Raw genomic sequence first — 22,005 nt, forward strand, 5'->3', positions numbered from 1 at the left:
CAAGGGCGGCACGGTGGCGCAGCGGTAGAGTTGCTGCCTTACAGCGAATGCAGCGCCGGGGACTCAGGTTCGATCCTGACTACGGGCGCCGTCTGTACGGAGTTTGTACGTTCTCCCCGTGACCTGCGTGGGTTTTCTCCGAGATCTTCAGTTTCCTCCCACACTCCAAAGACGTACAGGTATGTAGGTTAATTGGCTGGGCAAATGTAACAATTGTCCCTAGTGGGTGTAGGATAGTGTTGGTGTGCGGGGATCGCTGGGCGGCGCGGACCCGGTGGGCCGAAGGGCCTGTTTCTGCGCTGTATCTCTAAATCTAAAAATCTAAAAAACAGGACAATATATTTTGTACTTGCAGCTAATTTCTTACTTGCAGTGGCCTGTAACCAATTTAACAAAGCTGTAAACACAACTTTTAACCAATGGAAATATTCTTACTAGCTAATTGGCGTCACTGGGTGCATTGAGTAAATGCCACAAAACTGCACATCCAAGGCTGCTATTAATGGCCAACTAAAGGAATGGCTTTGTTTATGCATGAAGTCAGTGAAAAGCTTGGATAGAGTGGACGTTTCGGGCCGAGACCCTTCTTCAGACTGAGAGTCAGGGGAAAGTGAAATGAGAGATAGAGACGGTGATGTCCTGCTGAGTTGCTCCAGCTTTTTGTGTCTATCTTTGATTTAAACCAGCATCTGCAGTTCTTTCCTACATTTCGACCCGAAACGTCACCCATTCCTTCTCTCCAGGGATGCTGCCTGTCCCGCTGAGTTACTCCAGCATTTTGTGTCTATCTTCACCAATAATTGGTCCTGGTCCAATCACATAGTCCCAAAAGGCAAGAGAGCCTTTACTTCCTCAGAAGACAAAGGTAATTCGACATGTCTTCAATGATCATTAGAATTACTATAGATAAACCAGAGAAAGCATTGCCTCCAAATGCATCGTCACTTAGTTTGATAACTGCTCTGCCCAAGACCAAAATTAATAGGGTGGTACAGTGGTGTTGCTGCCTCACAGCACCAGAGACTGGGTTCGAACTGAAACATAGGTGCTGTCTGCGTTGAGTTCTGGTTTACTTCCAAATCTCAAAGGTATACTGGTTTGAAGGTTAATTGGCCTCTGTAAATTGCCCCTTGTGTGTAGTAGATGAGTCAGTCTCACCAGTCCCCCCCTCCCCTCCCCAATCAAGTCCATGTGGCCTGCATGCTGCCTCGGGAAAGCAGTCAAGGACTACGTACACCCCACTGAGGTGAAGTTGGAAACATGGTGCCACCAGATTCAACAATAGCCTCTTCCCCACTGTTATCAGTCTATTGAACAAACCTCTCATAAACTTGGGTTAGATTTCCAATTTTCTTTGTTGTGGATCTTGGATGTTTTTTGAGCATTTTCTCCACAGCTGTGCAACTCTGTGGGAAAGAACTGCAGATGCCGGTTTAAATCGAAGGTAGACACAAAATGCTGGAGTAACTCAGCAGGACAGGCAGCATCTCTGGAGAGACGGAATGAGTGACGTTTCGGGTCGTGACCCATCTTCAGACTGACTCTTTACTTGGTTTCCTTTCTCTCTTTGCCATACCTGTTGTGCTTATGTAGATTGAACACGAGTAGTTTAGCTTAGTTTGGTATACAGGCCCTTCGGCCCACCGGGTCTGCACCAACCAGCGTTCCCCACCGACCAACACTATCCTACACAAACACTAGGGACAATTTACTCTTATTGTTGTTGTTCGTCCTTCGGGTTGGAAGATGACCATGACTTCACTTTCAGTTGGAGGATTGGCGACTGTGGGTCCAGAAGTGACTGTGAGGCCAACTCGGGCCCGGAAGGCACGCCCACACGTAGGACACAAGTGGATGGGTACTGCAGTGGAAGTGGAGGTAGCCCGGGCCTTGCGCGCGGTGCGTTTCCTCTGGGCCTCTGCAGTGCGTCTGTTCTCTGCTGCACGGGCTCCTGTGGTGAGCTTGCTACGCCAGGTTGGACGATCCAGAGCAAGAGACTCCCAAGTGCTGAGGTTGATGTCCAAGTCTTTGAGGGACACTTTGAGGCAGTCCTTAAACCGTTTCTTCTGTCCTCCTACTGAGCGCTTGCCCTGACACAGTTCTCCATACAGAAGCTGTTTTGGCAGTCGGATCTCGGGCATTCTGACGACATGGCCTGCCCATCTGGCTTGGGCTTTCCGTAGGAGGGTGTGGACGCTGGGGATTCCGGCCCGTTCCAAGACCTCAACCGGGAATTTTGTCCTGCCACCTGATGTGAAGGAGTCTGCGTAGGCAGCTCAAGTGAAAGTGGTTGAGCTGTTTGGCATGTCTGCTGTAGACAGTCCAGGTCTCACTGGCATAGGTCCACTTTTATACCAAGCCAATCAACCTACAAATCTGCACATCTTTGGAGTGTGGGAGGAAATCGAAGATCTCGGAGAAAACCCACGCAGGTCACGGGGAGAACGTACAAACTCCGTACAGACGGCGCCCGTAGTCAGGATGGAACCTGGGTCTCCGGCGCTGTAAGTGCTGTAAGGCTGCCCTTTGATATGGTATGGTTTGTCTGGACAGCGTGCAAAACAAAGGTTAAAACTGTATCTCGACGTATTTTACAATAATAACCCAATAGTAATACCAATCTGGGTGCCAGTGTTGGCATTACAATAATGAGGTAATGGACATAGAGATTAATCCTCCTCCTGCTTCTAGCATCAGTGACAGCAGCTGAATTTTGTGGAATTATTACTTTTCTTTGTTCTTATCCAATTTACTGCCTGACCTGGAAATAGATTGTAAATATATGGGTAGATTTGTGGATCTATTCCATAAGGGCCTGTTCGAGAATCTTTGAAGTTACCTCTCAAACAACTAGAGAAAATATCCGAGAAGCTTGGTTAAGTTGAACCAACAGAAGTGGGCATTACTGAGAGTCATACAGCGTGGGAACAGTCCCTTCAGCCCAACTTGCCCATACCGACCAGCGTGTCTTATCTACCTATCCACCTGCCTGTGTTTGGCCCATATCCCTCTAAACCTGTAATATCCATGCACCTGTCTAAATGTTGCAGCAGTACCTCCCTCAACTACCTCCTCAGGTAGCTCATTCCACCCTTGTAAGGTTGCTATTAAAATCTTTCCCACCTCACCTTAAACCTCTGGCCCTTGATTCCCCTACTCCGGGCAAAAGACTCTGTGCAAATTCCCCTTCTGTTCCTCTCATGGTTTTGTACACTTCTGTGGGATCACCCCTCATCCTCCTGCGCCCCAAGGAATAGAGACCCAGCCTGCTCAACCTCTCCCTGTAGCTCACACCCTCGAGTCCTGGCAACATCCTCGTAAATCTTCTCTGCACCCTTTCCAACTTGACAACATCTTTCCTATAACACGGTGCCCAGAACTGAACACAATACTCCAAATGTGGCCTGACCGACATCTTCTACAACTGCAACACGACCTCTCAACGTCTATACTCAATACTCTGACTGACTCTACTTTATAAAATGGCATAGGATATTAGTTTTTTTTCCCTGAGAGTTTGCACTATAACATTATAGGAAACAAAGTCAAAGCACAGCCAGCAATGAACGTACCCCATGCAGTTCCCCATCAGTGTAACGTGTTGAATGTTTGATGCCAAGTTGTTGAATTTTTAAAAATCTATTTAATGGACCTAAAACCAAAGACTTAAAGGGCAGCCACGGTGGCGCAGTGGTAGAGTTGCTGCCTTGCAGCGCCAGAGACCCAGGTTCGATCCCGACTACGGGCGCTGTCTGTACAGAGTCTGTACAGAGTCTGTACGGAGTCTGTACGGAGTCTGTACGTTCTCCACGCGTGACCTGCGTGGGTTTTTCCGAAATCTTCAGTTTTCCCCACACTCCAAACACAAACATTGTCATTCTAAAGTAAATTGGAATGCTATGTTGTCGCCATGCAGTTCGTGACAGTAAAGTGCACAAGACACACAATTACATAAGTTTAACATAGACAACCATCACAGTGACTCCTCCAGGCAACCCCTCACTGAGATGGAGGGCACAGAAAAGTCTCCTTTGTTCTTCTCAGTCAAGTCAGGCAGTCAAACTGCTGTCTCGAGGTTTGTTGGTTAATTGGCTTGCTATTAATGTAAAATTGTCCCTAGTGCGTGTAGGATAGTGTTAGTGTGCGGGGATCGCTGGTCGGCGTGGACTCGGTGGGCCGAAGGGCCTGTTTGCGCGCTGTATCTGTAAACTAAAGTAAATTAGAGTCTCCGCATTACACTTACTTTTCTCTACTCTCATTCTCTTCGATTCCATGAATGCAATGTTCAGCCGTTGCTCTGTATATTCTTGCCGAATGTCATCTCTCGCAGCAAGCATCTTCAGTGGATTGCGTGAAGACTGCACTTTGCGTGTGGGTTTCATGGCCCTCTTGTGTTCTGTTACTGCAGAGGTCAGCCTAGGAGAGAGATAAAACAGTCTGAATGCCTGCCTGCCTGCCTGCCTTCCTTCCTCGCTTGCTTTCCTTTCTCCGCCCGCCAACCACCAATGTCCTCGCCCTCTCGACGTTTCTCAGCAACTTTTGGGCGATGCTGGACGTCATGGTAGAGAGGGCCGTGATGCAGGCAAATCAAAAAAGTGTCACGACCAACAATCTCCAGCCCAAAGATTGTTCTTTCTTTCAACTCACAGCCCGGATTAGAAAAGATCGCCAGAGCACAAATAATCAAACAATTCTTCTGATGAACCATAGAGTTGCACAGCACAGAAACTGGTCCTTCAGTCCACTTGGCCAAGCCAACGTTTGTGCCCGTCTACATGAATCCCATTTGCTTACGTCAGCTACGGCAACATTAGCAATGCCAATTACAATTTAGTGCGTCTAATGTCCATAAACCTCTCGCATCTACCCGATGGATGCTTTGCAAATGTTCATTCTTCTTTGGTCAGAGGGTGGTGAATCTGTGGAATTCTTTGCCACGGAAGGCTGTGGAGGCCAAGTCAGTGGATAATTTTAAGGCGGAGATAGATTCTTGATTAGTCAGGGGTTACGAGGAGAAGGCAGGAGAAAGGGGTCAGGAGGGAGAGATAGACCAGCCATGATTGAATGGCGGAGTAGACTTGATGGGCCGAATGGCCTAATTCTGCTCCTGTCACTAATGAACTTACGAACTTTAGGAGGCAGGAGAATGGAGATAGGAGGGAGAGATAGATCAGCCATGATTGAATGGTGGAGTAGACTTGATGGGCTGAATGGCCTAATTCTGCTTCTATCACTTATGACCTTCCTTTTCAAGGCCCAAAGGTGAGAAATTGTTAAAATTAAAGCCACTGAGTAACACAATCTATATACTAAAACTCTAATTTGTTCGTTTGTTCGTTCCAGAACTACAGCCAAAATGGTACACTATAGCACGACAATTTTAGGCCCACCTTACTCACTGTCGTCCCTTTGGTGCGAATGGAAGAAGTTTCATTGAAATCGGTGTTATATTTTTTGTTATTCACATTTTAAAGTTTAAATCTATCTCCTAGGGAGGGAGGGGGGGAGGGTGGGGGATAAGGGGGGTTGAGGGGGATGGAGTGGGGGGGTGGGGAAGGGGAGGGGAGGGGGTGGAGAGGGGGCGAGGAGGAGGGAGGGGGAGGAGGGAGGGGGAGGGAGGGGGAGGGAGGGGGAGGAGGGCAAGGCAGGGGGGAGGGAGGGAGGGGGAGGAGGGAGGGTGAGGGAGGGAGGGTGAAGGAGGGAGGGAGAGGGGGAGAGGGAGGGGGAGGAGGGAGGGGGAGGGGAGAAGGGAGAGGAGAAGGGGAGGAGGGAGAGGAGAAGGGGGAGGGGAGAGGAGAGGGGGGAGGGGGAGAGGGGAGAGGGGAGGGGGAGGGGGGAGAGGGGAAGGGGGAGGGGGGAGAGGGGAAGGGGGGGGGGGAGAGGAGAGGGGGAGGGGAGGGAGGTGGAGAGGGTGCTGCACCAATACAGGAGAGGTTTGGGCCCAATGGGTCCACTTGGTCTAGTTGTCTATAAAACGCAGAAGGCATTTGTTCAATCAGTTTCATACTTTGGTAGGTCTGGATCAAAGATGGCATTGAGATCCTCTTCATCTATCTCCACAGCTCCTGGCTGAATGACAAGGGTGTTTGCATGCCTGTAGAATCTGGCAAAGGTTTCTTCATCGTCGGGTCTCATTACCTCCTTCACTGACTGCCCGGTTACGGTGATGACAGCATCCTGATGGCCTGGCACTGCCGAACAAACAAATAACCTTGTTAACAGCAGAGCACCAAACGTGGTCCATGTGTCCTTTGACGTGCAGGAAGGAACTGCAGATGCTGGTTTAAACCGAAGATAGACACAAAAAGGCTGGAGTGATTCAGCGGGACAGGCAGCATCTCCGGAGAGAGGGAACGGACGACGTTTCAGGTCGAGACCCTTCTTCAGACCGAGGAACTCAGTTAGAGAAAAGGGTCTCGACCCGAAACGTCACCCATTCCTTCTCTCCAGAGATGCTGCCTGTCCTGCTGAGTTACTCCAGTTTTTGTGTCTGTGTGTCTTTTGATCACTCATCTGATTCAACACACGGTTTCGCAGAAAACAGCGAAACCCATCCACAAAGATGTCTTGACATCATGACGTAATTTCCGGTTTTGTAGATGGATAGAAAATCAGTACCCACCTCTGTAAGAAATAGAGGACTATAACTGCACATTTGCTTTAGCCTGCAAAGCTAATTAAAATATTTGGTTTTCAATAACCACACCTTTGCATTATTACGTATGCTTACTCAAAATAGTTGTACCTATTTAAAAATGTTTAAGATGAACTATGAGAAGTCGTGGTGTACAGGAGGGTTTAATCAGGTTTACATACACTATATATGAACAGGAACTGTTTTCACGAAAACTTATGGAATTTTTATAATTACAATTAAAACACAAAATACGTGCTCTAACACCAGTATAAGAAAATAACTGCAGATGCTGGTACAAATCGAAGGTATTTATTCACAAAATGCTGGATTAACTCAGCAGGTCAGGCAGCATCTCGGGAGAGAAGGAATGGGTGACGTTTCGGGTCGAGACCCTTCTTCACACCAGGATAAGCGCTCAATCAAGAAAACTAATTCCAATGCCAAAGTACTATCTAAATTGTACTGCAGATGCTGGTTTAAACCAAAGATAGGCACAAAATGCTGGAGTAACTCAGCAGGACAGGCAGCATCTCTGGGGAGAAGGAATGGGTGATGTTTCGGGTTGAGACCTTTCTTCAGACTGATGTCAGGGGAGAGGGAGATAGGTGGATGAGGAAGTGTAAGGTGTGAAAACAGGATAAAGGGAATGCAGATCAAGGATAATGTAGAATGGATCATTGTTTGCTGGGAGAAGGTAACAACAAAGCAAAGAGAGATAAAATGTAGTCGGAGACAGCAAGATTGGTGGGAGAACTGGGAAGGCGGAGGAATAGGGAGAGAGGGAAAGCAAGGGTGACTTGAAGTTAGAGAAATCAATGTTCATACCGCTGGGCTGCAAGCTGCCCAAGTGCAATATGAGGTGCTGTTCCTCCAATTTGCGCTGGGCCTCACTCTGACAATAGAGGAGGCCCAGGACAGAAAGGTCAGTGTGGGAATGGGAGGGGGGGGGGGGGGGGGGTTGAAGTATCCAGCAACCGGGAGATCAGGTAGGTTCAGGCGGACTGAGCGGAGGTGTTCAGCGAAGCGATCGCCGAGCCTGCGCTTGGTCTCGCCGATGTACATACTCGCCGGTGGTCTTTTCAGGTGAGACAGAGGTTCACTTGCACCTCCTCCAACCTCATCTACTGTATCCGCTGTTCCAGATGTGGACTCCTGTATATCGGCGAGACCAAGCACCCCAGAAACAACCCTCAATACCTGCTCACACCACCTGTGATGCAAGTATCTATTGCACAAGGGAAACTACAAGAGATTAATGCACTCTAACAAATGCTAGACATTCGCATCCGATCCTCCACGTATCCTAAACCCATCATCGAAACGTATAAGATTATTAATGGGTTGGACACGTTAGAGGCAGGAAACATGTTGCCAATGTTGGGGGAGTCCAGAACAAGGAGCCACAGTTTAAGAATAAGCGGTAGGCCATTAAGAACTGAGATGAGGAAAAACTTTTTCAGTCAGAGAGTTGTGAATCTGTGGAATTCTCTGCCTCAGAAGGCAGTGGAGGCCAAGTCTCTGAATGCATTCAAGAGAGAGTTAGATAGAGCTCTTAAGGATAGTGGAGTCAGGGGGTATGGGGAGAAGGCAGGAACGGGGTACTGATTGAGAATGATCAGCCATGATCACATTGAATGGCGGTGCTGGCTCGAAGGGCCGAATGGCCTCCTCCTGCACCTATTGTCTATTATCATGTCAAGAAGTTGTACAAAACACGAAACACATCATAAAAAGACGCAACAGGTCACAAAAAAAAGACAAACTACCACTTACGTCGGTTCTGCAGTTTGCCGAGGAATGACTCCAGTTTATCCAGCTTTCTGTCACTTTCCAACTGCAAATCGGGCCTGACCTCAATTTCTAGAAATGAAATGAAAGGACATCACATTTTGCAGATTATTGTAAAAGAAAAAAGAAGCAGCGTGATTCTCAGTCCCTCTTATGTCAGACACGTTGCCAAAGTCCCGAGAGATGCATGCTCTAGATTTTGCAGTTAAAAAAGACATCAAACTTACTCGTATTTGCCTTAGTTATTTTGCCAAACCAACCAAGGTCAGGGATTTTTGTGCACGCATATTTTGAAGTTTTGGCAGTGAATTTTTAACTGCAGACGCATGCCGACATAATTGCTGTGGCGGCAACTTTAGTCTTCCCTCTAAAGCCCCAAAGCTTAAGGTTTGACGAAGGATATTTCTTCCACGCAGATAACGACAGAAAGATCTTCACGACGTCTCAGTATCGTTAATCGTTTATCGAAGCAATAATACACAGATTGGCGTATATCCATTGTCATCAATCTGTTTGTTAATCTGGTCGGGTCTTATTATCTTACCCTCGTTCCTTCGGGACCTGTTACTACTAAGACCCTGTATCTCAGCAGCCTTCATGGGTGTCGTGGTACACCAGTCATTGAAAGTAGGCATGCAGGTGCAGCAGGCAGTGAAGAAAGCGAATGGTATGTTGGCATTCATAGCGAGGGGATTTGAGTATAGGAGCAGGGAGGTTCTGCTGCAATTGTACAGGGCATTGGTGAGACCACACCTGGAGTATTGCGTACAGTTTTGGTCTCCTAATCTGAGGAAAGACATTCTTGCCATAGAGGCAGTACAGAGAAGGTTCACCCGATTGATTCCTGGGATGGCAGAACTTTCATATGAAGACTGGATAGACTCGGCTTGTACTCGCTGGAATTTAGAAGATTGAGGGGAGATCTTATAGAAACTTACAAAATTCTTAAGGGGTTGGACAGGCTAGATGCAGGAAGATTGTTCCCGATGTTGGGGAAGTCCAGAACCAGGGGTCACAGCTTAAGGATAAGGGGGAAGTCTTTTAGGACCGAGATGAGAAAACATTTCTTCACACAGAGAGTGGTGAGTCTATGGAATTCTCTGCCACAGAAGGTAGTTGAGGCCAGTTCATTGGCTATATTTAAGAGGGAGTTAGATGTGGCCCTTGTGGCTAAATGGATCCGGGGGTATGGAGAGAAGGAAAGTACAGGTTACTGAGCTGGATGATCAGCCATGATCATATTGAATGGCGGTGTAGGCTCGAAGGGCCGAATGGCCTACTCCTGCACCTATTTTTTATGTTTCTATGTTTTCTATGTTTTTATGTGATTCATATGGCCACTAAAATCTTATTATCTTAGCGGTCTCCTGTATGACTATATGACTTGCTAAGCCTATGCCAGCGGGTTCCTGATGTGTCACTGAAGCATTACAATGGACAATAGACAATAGGTGCAGGAGGAGGCCATTCGGCCCTTCGAGCCAGCACTGGGTACTGGGTCAGTACTGGGTACATTATACTCATAATCTGGCTCCTCCCAGTCCATACACGTAAGCGAAGTATTAACCTCAGGACAATCTCCTGGCGTACAAAAATAATACAGCAGGATACAAAGTAATATGATAATATACTAAAATAACTAATAAACGCAAAATGGCTCCTGCAATTGCTTTGCTATCTACAGTCTTTTTCAAAGCAGCGTAGGAGAAAGAAAACTAATGAGAATTTCCATAGGAGAATAACTGCAGATGCTGGTACAAATCGAAGGTAGACACAAAATGCTGGAGTAACTCAGCGGGTCTGGCAGCATCTCAGGAGGGAAGGAATGGGTGACGTTTCAGGTCGAGACCCTTCTTCAGACTCCGGTGTGTCAAACCCAATTCCTTTGTAAAATACCCCGAAACCTCTATGTTTGTCATGCAAGATTTAATTGAGCTTTTGTTTTATATAAAGATGAAGTATAATAAGCTACACTTATTGCTTAAGAACCACTTTTCAAATTAAGGGATTTTCAGATGGAAATGTTTCATTTTAAGACGTTTGATATTTCAGGTTCTGCTTTAAATGTTTGCTTGCATAAAACATATTTTAAAATAGTCAATGCGTCAAAAATTAAAAACCATGCATTTGACTTTGATTCGCAGTCTGTGAAGCCTCGCTAATTACTCAGGCAGTTCGAGGAGATACTGCTGTTGGACATGAAATTAAACTCTAGATACTTGTTGGAGATCTTCTTCAAACTCAGTAGCAAACTTTAAATGTTTCGACTCCGATTACAAATTCTGGGTCATTATTTCCACCACTGTAACGTCCCACTGGAGGCAATTGAACAAGAGGGCGGCACGATGGCTCAGCGGTAGAGTTGCTGCCTTACAGCGCTTGCAGCGCCGGAGACCCGGGTTCGATCCTGACTACGGACGCTGTCTGAACGGAGTTTGTACGTTCTCCCCGTGACCTGCATGGGTTTTCTCTGAGATCTTCGGTTTCCTCCCACACTCCAAAGATGTACAGGTTTGTGGATTAATTGGCTTGGTGTAAATGTAAATTGTCCCTAGTGTGTGTGTGTGTGTGTGTGTGTGTGTGTGTGTGTGTGTGTAGGATAGTGTTAATGTGCGGGGATCGCTGGTCGGTGGGCCGAAGGGCCTGTTTCCGCGCTGTATCTCTAAAACAAAAAGAATAATAATTCTTTGAAGACAGAAGAGAGTGCAGATGCTGGAATCTTAGGGCAAAACGTTAAGCGCTGGAGGAGCTCGGCAGATCAGGCAGCATCTGGGGAGGGAATCATTTCACGCGGAAACGTTGCCTCTTTAAAGACAACCTCTCACCTTCATGTGGCTTGGAAATGACCGGGGCGCTGTTCTTCATCTTGTGTGTGAGAGGCGATGATAGAGGACTCATGAATGTGGGCGATGTCAGGCCTAGAAGGGAAACACCGCAAATTTGAAGGTTCCGTAACAGGACCCTGCTCACTTAACATCAATACATCTGATCACAAAAGTCAGAAACATTTTCGGATTAGCAGGTAAGCATAATCGATCAAGTTAGGCAAATGCAAAAAAAAGTACTGAGAAACTGAACCTGATTAACCGGGTGGCACCAGCAATGGTAGGTTGCCATGCCAACAGTCTACCTGGCCTTTCCTTCTTTGTGTGTTAATTGTATGTGTGTTTTTAGTGTTCTTTAGCTGGTTTTATGTGGGGTTGGGGGGGGGGGGGGTGGTTTGGGGGAAACTTTTTCTAATCTCTGACCTCGACGGAGATGCGATTTTTTTCCGTATCGTATCTCCGTCCGCACTGCGGCCTAACATCGAGGAGTTGGTGGCCTTTGCAGGACACCGACTTTTGAGAGTACCACCGTGGGGAGCCCACGGCGCTTTAAACATCACGGAACTCGCGATCCTTTTGCCAGGGATCGGCCTCGGAGCTCCAACCTTGGGTGCTTGCGGACTTAACATCACGGAGTCCGCGGTCTCCGGTCAGAGACCGACTTCGGGAACTCCAAGCCGCGGGAGTTTCGACCGCCCCGACGCGGGAGTTTCGATCGCCCCGACGCAGGAGTTTCGATCGCCCCGACGTGTAGGCTTGGATCGATAGCCTTGGAGCTTCGATCGCCCCGACAGATGGTTCGACTGCCCCGACCGTGGGAGAATAAAGAGGAAGAGGACTGGACTTTTTTTTGCCTTCCATCAGAGTGAGGAATGTGGGGAATCCGCTGTGGTGGATGTTTATGTCAACTTTAATGTAGTTGTGTGTCTTGTTGCTTTTTTTCCCCTCGTATGGCAATTCGCATATCGCTGTACCTTAATTGGTACATGCGACAATAAAAGACCTTTGAAACCTTTGAAAATAAATGAATAACTTTGTATCTGAATTAGAGATGGATAATAGAGGACGCGGCATGGGGGGGGGGGGGGGGGGGGCGCCGTGAGAGAGGGAAGGGGAGAGGGAGTGAACAAAGGGGGAGCTGGTGCAGATACTGTGTATACTTTGTAACTTTGCAAGTGCCCTTCACGTGGTGACTCTTTGCATACCTTGGGCACGCGAGCAAAGAATTGCACTGTGACTTCAGCGCCTTTGTTTTACTTGTAGGTGTTTATCAAAGGCAGCAACGCCTTTAATATTTTAGCATTCACACCATATCTGGGTGCCAGTGCTTTGAACCATTTTGACTGGTATTGCACTTTTGAGATTAAAAAACAGTCCTCATTGCAATCAACACATAGATCAACAAACAAAACCCTTTGTAAATTATTTTCATGTAACAAAATACCTTGAGATATCCCAGTGTAAGAAAATAACTTCAGATGCTGGTACAAATCGAAGGTATTTATTTCACAAAATGCTGGAGTAACTCGGCAGGTCAGGCAGACCCTTCTTCAGTCTCAAAGGGTCTCGACCCGAAACGTCACCCATTCCTTCTCTCCCGAGATGCTGCCTGACCCGCTGAGTTACTCCAGCATTTTGTGAAATAAATACCTTTGAGATATCCCAAGTGGATCTTATGACTGGATAAGATACAACAATTTCCGTGTCAAGTATTTGCACTAAAGATCTGAATGGTGCCCCAACACACACATCTGAAGAGCAAATTGAAAATTGTTCAATAATTTATTTGTTTGGTTTAACGTCACATGTACCGAGGTGCATTGAGAAGCTTTTTTTGCATGCTAACCAGTCAGCGGAAAGACCATACATGATTACAATTGAGCCGTCCATTGTGCACAGATACATGATAAAGGGAATAACATTTAGTGCAAGATAAAGTTCGATTAAAGATAGTCCGAGGGTCTCCAGTGAAGTAGGCAGTAGCTCAGGACCACTCTTTAGTTGATGACTAGATCAAGTGGACCCGTTGGGCCCAAACCTCTCCTGCATTGGTGCAGCATCCTCTCCTCCCCCTCCTCTCCTCCCCCTCCCCTCCCCCCCTTCCCCCTCCCCCCTTCCCTTCCCTCCCTTCCCCCTCCCCTCCCCCTCCTCCCTCCCCCCCCTCCCTTCCCTCCTCACCCCTTCCATCCTTTCCCCCTCCCTCCTCCCCTTCCCCATCCCCCTCCTCCCATCCTCCCTCCCCCCCTAGGAGATAGATTTAAACTTTAAAATGTGAATAACTAAAAAAATAACTGATTTCAATGAAACTTCTTCCATTAACACCAAAGGGACAATGGCGAGTAAGGTGGGCCTAAAATTATCGCGTTATCGTGTACCGTTTTGGCAGTAGTTGAATAAGTTTATTGGCCAAGGAATGTGCCTTGGTGCTCCGCTCACAAATGACAACACAAACATACAGTTAACAATTAAGAATAAAGCATAACCACATCAAAACAATAAGGATACAACATTACGGTCTAAACATGTGGGTGAAAATAAACCAGAGCAAAAAAGAGACTAGAGACTTTGGTTGTTGAGCAGAACTATCACTCGTGGAAAAAAGCTGTTTTTATGTCTGGCTGTGGCTGCTTTGACAGTCCGGAGTCGCCTTCCAGAGGGAAGTGCTTCGAAGAGTTCAGGAACAAACAAACGAGAGTTTTAGTATCTAGATAGGACTATTCAGATCTTTTGGGGTTAGGAGGGATAGATCAGCCATGATTGAATGGCGGAGTAGACTTGATGGGCCGAATGGCCTAATTCTGCTCCCATTCCTTACGACCTTTATTAATATGATAGAAGCGGTGATTTAAAAATATTTGAAGTCATTAGCTTTGGATGTCTGGAGGCTTGATCATTCTTCATGTCTGGAGAATGAGGAGGAGATAAGACTTTTCTTTGCCTTCCATCACAGTGAGGGTGTGCCTGGAGCAATCACGGTGATGGCTGTTTGTGTTAAAATTGTCTTGTGTTCTTTATTGTCTACTGCCGGACCCTGACGTGAGAGGACGCTGGCGCTGTTTGTTCGCCGCTTCTCCGTCAGGACAGTTCGTTTGTTTGTTTTTATGTCATGACTGTTTTTGTAAAGCGTCTTTGAGCATTTGGAAAAGCGCTATATAAAATAAATGTTTATTATTATTATTATTATTATTATTTTTAAAGAATGGTGGGGAGAGACTGACCTTTCTTTACCATCCTTCCAGCGACAGTAAACTGTGTGGAATCATTGCACGTTCCTCTGCCCCTGACCTTCCAGGCTTCTTCGCGCGCTGTGATGAGTTGCTTCCTTTCTTCTATTGTCATTTGTGCCTCCATTTCACCCGTCACCCTCTGGTTTAATCAGAAAAAGATGCATTTAAAAGGAGAGACGAGCATGTCGGGGTTAAGTTTGCAAACCCCCAATTAAAATTTGCAGATGGCAAATATATTTGCAAGCAATAATTATGTAGTTATGGAAATGTTACACGTGACCTTTACATATCTTACGTGTACTTTAAAAAAAGTTTCTGAAAATAGATTAAGCAGAGTTAATACTTTAATACTTTCCTGTGCTTCCCATTCTCGCCCCCCTCCCCCTCCCGTTTATCACAATGTCAAAAGTAAGCAATTAGTTTGTTAACGTTTTTGGAACATCGGTTGACGTGACATAAATGGACCCTAGAATTCTCAGAACGACTGAATTTAGTTGAGTTTATTGTCACGTGTACCGAGCGAGGTACAGTGAAAAGCTTTTGTTGCGTGCCAACCAGTCAGCAGAAAGACAATACGTGATTACAATCGAGCCATTTACAGTGCATAGGTGAAATGTTGCTGTCGGAGTAGAGATTTAAGAGTGTGGAGCAATTGCAATATGTGTTTATAGATCTGCTTCTGTGGCTAGCACGCAGTCGCCTGGGTTGGGCGCCATCTTGGAAGCAGAACGTTCCTGATGGATGTATTTAATTTTTTTTAAAAACTTGTGAGCATCAGTTCTTCAGTATAAATTCTGAATACTGACCATAAACAAAACAGGCGGGTGCTTCACGAACCATTGCATTGACAAATCTTAACATGTTCATCACTAACCAAGGTGAAATTGTCCAACACTGTTCAGCTTTGAGAAAGAGCAGAAATCAGTAGCTGTGTCAACCTAATTTTAAGAGTGCAAACTGAAATAAGTAGCTCACTTGCATTAAAGTGGGAACAGTCCAGCTATCCGAATAAAGGCTATGCATGTGCCATTTTATACAGGATGCTTTTTCAAAAACCAAAAACAGAAAAAAAAAATTGCCATTTCTGCTGCCTTGTAGCTTTAACACTGTGCTGATTACTTGCAAGTACAGAGAAGCAGTCAAGAGCATTAATAAGATGGGTGCCCACTTTAACAAGCACACCAATGCCTTGATAATGATGCAGCAAATATTTGAGTCACATTACATCATGCAGAACTAATCCCTTTTGGGAACCGCAGTGCGCTCCATCACCAAAATCAGAACAAAAATGTTACCACGTTCAAAATGTTCAGAAACGCCAAAGTTACATTCACCGCGTTTCATTTAATGTTTCTCTAAACGTTTAATTTTCGTCTGCTTGAGTTCTACTCGTCCTTCCTCGTCCTGTAAAATCCTGGCCATTTACCGAGAGGAATTAGGCTTTTTAAACAGGTCACTTAAAAAAAAAGTGCTTTGGTTTTAGGAGGTCCATATCTCTGTGTCTCCCTCTCCCCTGACTGAAAATAAATTGGATGTTGGAGGAGGGTTTGGAAGGATGAGGGGTCATTTGGGTCCATTTTTTCTTGTCATATTCCACCCTGCAACACTTTGTGGTCTCCCAACTTCTGCCGCGGTCACCACCCCTCCCTCTCCCACCTGACCAAAGATAATAGAGCAGAGCAAGATAGACCACTCGACCCTAAAAACCGTAGTACGTCATGGCGCCATTTTAGGAGGCAGAAACTTGAAGAAACATTTTAAAAGAAAAATAACAAAAATCTGTGAATTGACGGATGAGATATTTTCTGCATTTTTATGGTATCATCACACATACTGTTCCCCGAAAACACTGATTACACTGCGTGAGGCATAGCGAACGGCGGGTTTTGCCTACTAAAATGGCGGACGTTCCGCTCCTTTGCGTACTGCACCTCAGTATGGGCGATTTCAACGGAGTGGTCCATCTTGCTCCTCTAGTATCTTTGCACCTGACTACCCCTCCCCACCAGGATCCACCTATCACTTGCTAGCTCCCCCCACATCTTACATTGACCATCTCCCCTCTACCCTACCAGTGCACATTAAAGGATTTCAACCCAAAACATCAATTGTCCACAGCCCGCCACAGATGGGAGGGATATCCTTTGAGTTCCTCCAGTAATTAGTTCTTTTGCTGAGCATTTATTTTATTTTGATCAACAACGTGTTCCCGTTATATTTTGGGTTCAGTGGGACGGAGCCAACATTATAATGTGATTGATAGAAATGACTGCATTTTGGAATAGTTACTATATTTTTAATATTAGCTTAGTTTAGAAATGCAGCACGGAAACAGGCCCTTCGGCCCACCAAGTCCGCACCGACCAACAATCCCCGCACACTAACACTACCCAACACGCACGAGGGACAATTTTACATTTAAACCAAGCCAATTAACCTACAAACCTGCACGTCTTTGGAGTGTGGGAGGAAACCGAAGATCTCGGAGAAAACCCACGCAGGTCACGGGGAGAACGTACAAACTCCGTACGGACAGCACCCATTGTCAGGATCGAACCCGGGTCTCCGGCGCTGCAAGACAGCAGCTCTACCGCTGCGCCACCGTGCCGCCATAGAAGCATTTGAAAATTCAGCAAGCCATTTTGGAGGCTGAGAGGGTTGAATTTAGCAGGCAGAGTGTCCTCAGAAATTGATTTAACAACCATTTATATATATCAAACTGTAAATCATAAAGACCTCATAATAAACCAGTGAGAACAAAATAATAGTTCCTGAGAGAAGTGGAAATGTATATATAAAAAAGGTAAATCTCAAAGAGATTTAAAATGCATTTTGTATTTAATGGCATTGTCTTGGTTGCGTTTTATTGGCATTGTTTAAGGCAGAGATAGATAGGCTTTTGATAAGTACAGGTGTCAGGGGTTATGGGGAGAAGGCAGGAGAATGACGTTTGGAGAGATCGATCAGCCATGATTGAATGGCGGAGTAGACTGGGTGGGCCAGATGGCCTAATTCTTGGGACAAGTGTGCATGTTCATCGTGGTCTGCAAACATTGGTCAAAGTATTTCATTTCTAAGTTTATCGTGCTTGGGATATTTGGGAAGGCGTGGCGTTAGAGCTACTGCCCTACAGCGCCAGAGACCCGGGTTCGATCCAGACTATGGTGCTGTCCGTATGGAGTTTGTACGTTCTCCCCGTGGGTTTTCTCCGAGATCGTTGATTTCCTCCCACACTCCAAAGACGTCCAGGTTTGTCGGTAAATTGGCTCGATATAAATGTAAAATTGTCCCTAGTGTGTGCAGGACAGTGTTAGTGTGTGGGGATCGCCAGTCCTTGTGGACTCAGTGGACCGAAGGACCTGTTTCCACAATGTATCTCTAAACTTAACTAAACTTCTGCACATCAAACACACAGCAAGACAAATTAATTTATCGGATTTCATAACTGGATGCGGCCAAATTCAATTTTGTTTCTTTTGGTGAAATTCACTTTATAGAGACAGGCTTGCAAAGATGAATAAAACCAGAAGTATCACATTCAGCCACACCAGAGTAATATTCCGTAGAGTATTAAATGCAATGCAATCTTCAGCTTCCTTTAAAACATTACTCCACCTCCTCAAAAACCACACAATGGAAAAATAACACTGATCGGATCACTTTTAATATCTTTATCTAACCGGGAAACATCGTAATAGTGTAACATTTCTTATTTTACAATAGCAATTCATCATCTAAACAGAAGTGCAAAAATCTTTGGTGTAGGAAGGAACTGCAGATGCTGGTTTATACCGAAGATAGACACAAAAAGCTGGAGTAACTCAGCGGGTCAGGCAGCATCTCTGGAGAGAAGGAATGGGTGACATTTCGGGTAATGTCCGAAGAAGGGTCTCGACCCGAAACGTCACCTATTCCTTTTCTCCAGAGATGCTGTCTGACCCGCTGAGTTACGCCAGCTTTTTGTGTCTATCTTCAGTTCCAAAATTCGTGTAAAAAAATTGGTAATGCTCCAAAGAGGTACACAGCAGAACAACGACACAGCTTTGATCTTGGAGATCTCTGGCACAAATCCCATTATAAATGCTGTTCTGGATTAGAAGGCAAATCTAAGACTGCACTGAAATAGACTTCTTCAATCTGCAATGTTAACCCTCTTTGCCCACGGATGCTGGCTGGCCTGCCTCAAACTTCCTGCATATTATCCAGTGTCATCATTCAACTCTATTGCAGTTCATTCTTTGTAATATATGACTTGGAGTAAATGCAACTTGCGTGCATTCCCTCCACACACACTTGCCAGAAGTAGTAGACAGACACAAAAAGCTGGACTAACTCAGCGGGACAGGCTGCATCTCCGGAGAGAAGGAAATGGGCGACGTTTCGGGTCGAGACCCTTCTTCAGGCTTGCAAGTACAATATCAACATCTAAAAGGCTTTTGGACAGGTATAATGATAGGAAAGGTTGAGAGGGATAGGGGCCAAATGCGGGTAACTAGGACCAGCTTAGAATGGGGCACCTTGATCGGCAATAACGATTTGCTGGATGATTTTATAAATGTAATTACTGTGACAAAACACAGGGACTTTTTGTAACAGATTTGAACAGGTTTAAGAATCCAAAAGTGCATATGCACCCATCTTTCTATCAGACCCTACAGCTGTTTCTTTATCTGAAAAAAAAATCCTGAGTATGAAATTAGTCACAGTGGTAAACTAACTCCTTCACTGTACTAGCCATTAAACATGATTCTCAGTGAAGTCAATCCATACTTGGACAGCAGGCTCACTTGAGTTTAAAAAAAATTGTGAGACAACTTTGAGCAGCTGCTCGTCGTTTTCTTCAGTCATTCACCGGGCATATTCCAAGGTTTAAGGAGGTGAGGGGGTAATAAAGTGACACTATTGGGGTGTGGGTTGTTCTCTTACTTATATTTCTGTTTCTCGTCATTTAGGGCAAGGAATATTTGTGAGTAAATGAAGCAGACATTTGTGAAGTGGAATCATTCATTCATGGAGTAGTTTTCTCTACATCGGCGAGACCAAACGCAGGCCCGACGATTGTTTCGCTCAACACCTTCGCTCAGTCCGCCTTAACCAACCTGATCTCCCGGTGGCTCAGCACTTCAACTCCCCCTCCCACTCCCAGTCTGACCTTTCTGTCATGGGCCTCCTCCATTGTCAGAGTGAGGCCCACCGCAAATTGGAGGAACAGCACCTCGTATTTCGCTTGGGCAGCTTGCAGCCCAGCGGCATGAACATTGATTTCTCTAACTTCAGATAGCTCCTCTGTCCCTTTCTTTCCCCTCCCCCTTCCCAGTTCTCCCGCTGTCTTCCTGTCTCCAACTACATCCTTTCTTTGTCCCGCCCCCCCCCCCCCTCCCCTGACATCAGTCTGAAGAAGGGTCTCGACCCGAAACCTCACCCATTCCTTCTCTCCAGAGAAGCTGCCTGACCCGCTGAGTTACTCCAGCGTTTTGTGATACCTTTGATATTCCTTTGATGTTTTTATAGGTAGGCGGGCATGTTTAAATTCAGTGAAACTTGAGTATTAGTGGGATATCTGCAGCTACATACCATTGACAAAGGTTGGCAATTGGAGCACTTTCAGATATAATATAAATACTATAAAGGAAGATTTAATACTAATTACAGGAACGTACAAGTAAAGATTTACTTAATCCCCAAACAACTTGCACAGAGGTATTAAGTGTTTATAGTTTAGTGCAGAGGCCTTATTTCAGGCGGCATTTTTAGTATTGGTTACCAGCGCAGCTCCATGCAAACAATAAAAAACAAAATCGGGAAAATCCCTCAGGGTGCGTTTCATCTAAGAGTCTATTCCTTCACCTTCCATCTCCAAGGATGGCGTTCGTCGTGTTGCTGAGGGCTTGCTTCTGCTGTGGGACTACCAGAAATGACCTTCAAAGAAACAAAAAAAAAAACGAAAGGAAACAAAAAAGCAGTGGTTGCGTGGCAAAATGGGTTGCAGGAAAAAAAAAGGGAGATATGCAACAGAAACACGACAATTTTCCTCACTTCCAAAAAATAAGTATTACTTTTCCCCCCCAAAGTTTTAAATTCAGCGATTTAAAAAAGGCTTCAGTCTTGACTTTTAAAAAATTAACGCACACGTGAGAAATTGAATTTCTAAACACCAGATTGACGGCCAATTTTGATTATAACAATATAGTGAAATAAGATTTTTTTTTAAACGAGGAATGAGTGGTTTCCTCTGCCTTCGGTGACCAGAGGCAGATTCAGGAGGCCGAAGTGACCATCTACTCAACTCATCTGAAAGGTACAACCTTGGACGAATAGACTCTGATCAAAGGATGGACTGTCGACATACTCCAGAAAACATGCGTCCCCAATTTCCAATTGACAGAAAGCTAATGTTTAAATAGTTTCCCAAATAGCTCAGTGGATTCAGTTTGCTGGATGTAAATTTCGTGACACTCTTACAGTTCAAAACGACGTGGCAAAGGGTGAATTTGTTGCAACTTAACGGCAGCTTTTCGGTATTACATGAAGCAGCGAAATAATCTCGTCTATTAACAATTACCGTGCTCTATTAGAAAACAAAACTCGAACCACATGATCCAATTTGACAATTAGTTCAAAAGCCGACGAATAATTTGACAGCTGAATTGCGAGAAGCCTGTGGTCAAAATGGATGTAGCAATACGGAAGTGTTTGTAGCAGAGTGCATCTTAACTCATGCAAAGGGTAGAAACCCATTGCTCACCTGTTGACTATGCAAAATGTACTGACAGTTATGGACAGCAGAGAGTGCAGGAGAATAAGTAGAAGAATAAACAGGTTCCTACAGACATGAGCAGGTACCGAGTAAGGGAAATAAGAGAGAAAAATAACTTAGTGGAGATAAAACCCCTGCAGGCACCAACAGTTAACATTGAATAAACGTCGGAATGAAGTACATAATTTCCAATTAAAACATTGAATTCTTCAGTCATAGAACGTAACAACAACCTCTTACTAAATTGTTAATATCAACAAAGTATTTAAGCAAGCAACTACACTTTTTAAATCGCATTAAATACACTCCAAATAACTTAGTCAACATATGTAGGAAGAAAGTGAAGATGCTAGTTTAAACCAGAGATAGACAGAAAAAGGTGGAGTAACTCAGCGGGACAGGCAGCATCTCTGGAGGGAAGGAATGGGTGACGTTTCTGAAGAAGGGTCTCGACCCGAAACGTCGCCCATTCCTTCTCTCCAGAGATGCTGCCTGTCCCGCTGAGTTACTCCAGCTTTCTGTGTCTAACTCAGTCAACATCTGCAGGGCTAACTGACGGAGGAGGAGAAATCGTAGTGGCGAATCGTTTGTACTGGAGAATTTTTGCCTTTTAAACAAACACCCCTTTGGGTTGAAGCAAAGCACTTTGTAAATTGAAGGTGGCTTGAAGAATTACAATACAGACATCAGCAAAATATTATTCGGAAGAATTATACTTTTTAAAAAAACACATTAAAAAATACAAACTGTTATTCTATTACCGAAGATTTG

General features: G+C 45.3%; 1 protein-coding gene across 2 annotated transcripts in view; it reads right to left on the minus strand.

The window, feature by feature from the left end:
• Nucleotides 1–22,005, minus strand: part of svila (supervillin a) — a 351,300-nt gene that overhangs the window by 67,490 nt on the left and 261,805 nt on the right. The window contains exons 18-24 of one of the 2 annotated variants that reach the window (XM_078425650.1): nt 21,223–21,300; nt 20,325–20,396; nt 14,469–14,616; nt 11,251–11,343; nt 8,411–8,497; nt 6,008–6,191; nt 4,244–4,416 (exon numbers count right to left, since the gene is read on the minus strand). In XM_078425650.1, the coding sequence (XP_078281776.1) occupies nt 4,244–4,416; nt 6,008–6,191; nt 8,411–8,497; nt 11,251–11,343; nt 14,469–14,616; nt 20,325–20,396; nt 21,223–21,300 (835 nt within the window). The remainder of the gene's footprint in view (nt 1–4,243; nt 4,417–6,007; nt 6,192–8,410; nt 8,498–11,250; nt 11,344–14,468; nt 14,617–20,324; nt 20,397–21,222; nt 21,301–22,005) is intronic. The other variant, XM_078425640.1, reaches the window with a different exon arrangement.

This window comes from Rhinoraja longicauda, chromosome 2 (genome assembly GCF_053455715.1).
Source record: "Rhinoraja longicauda isolate Sanriku21f chromosome 2, sRhiLon1.1, whole genome shotgun sequence".
Taxonomy (NCBI): Eukaryota; Metazoa; Chordata; class Chondrichthyes; order Rajiformes; family Arhynchobatidae; genus Rhinoraja; species Rhinoraja longicauda.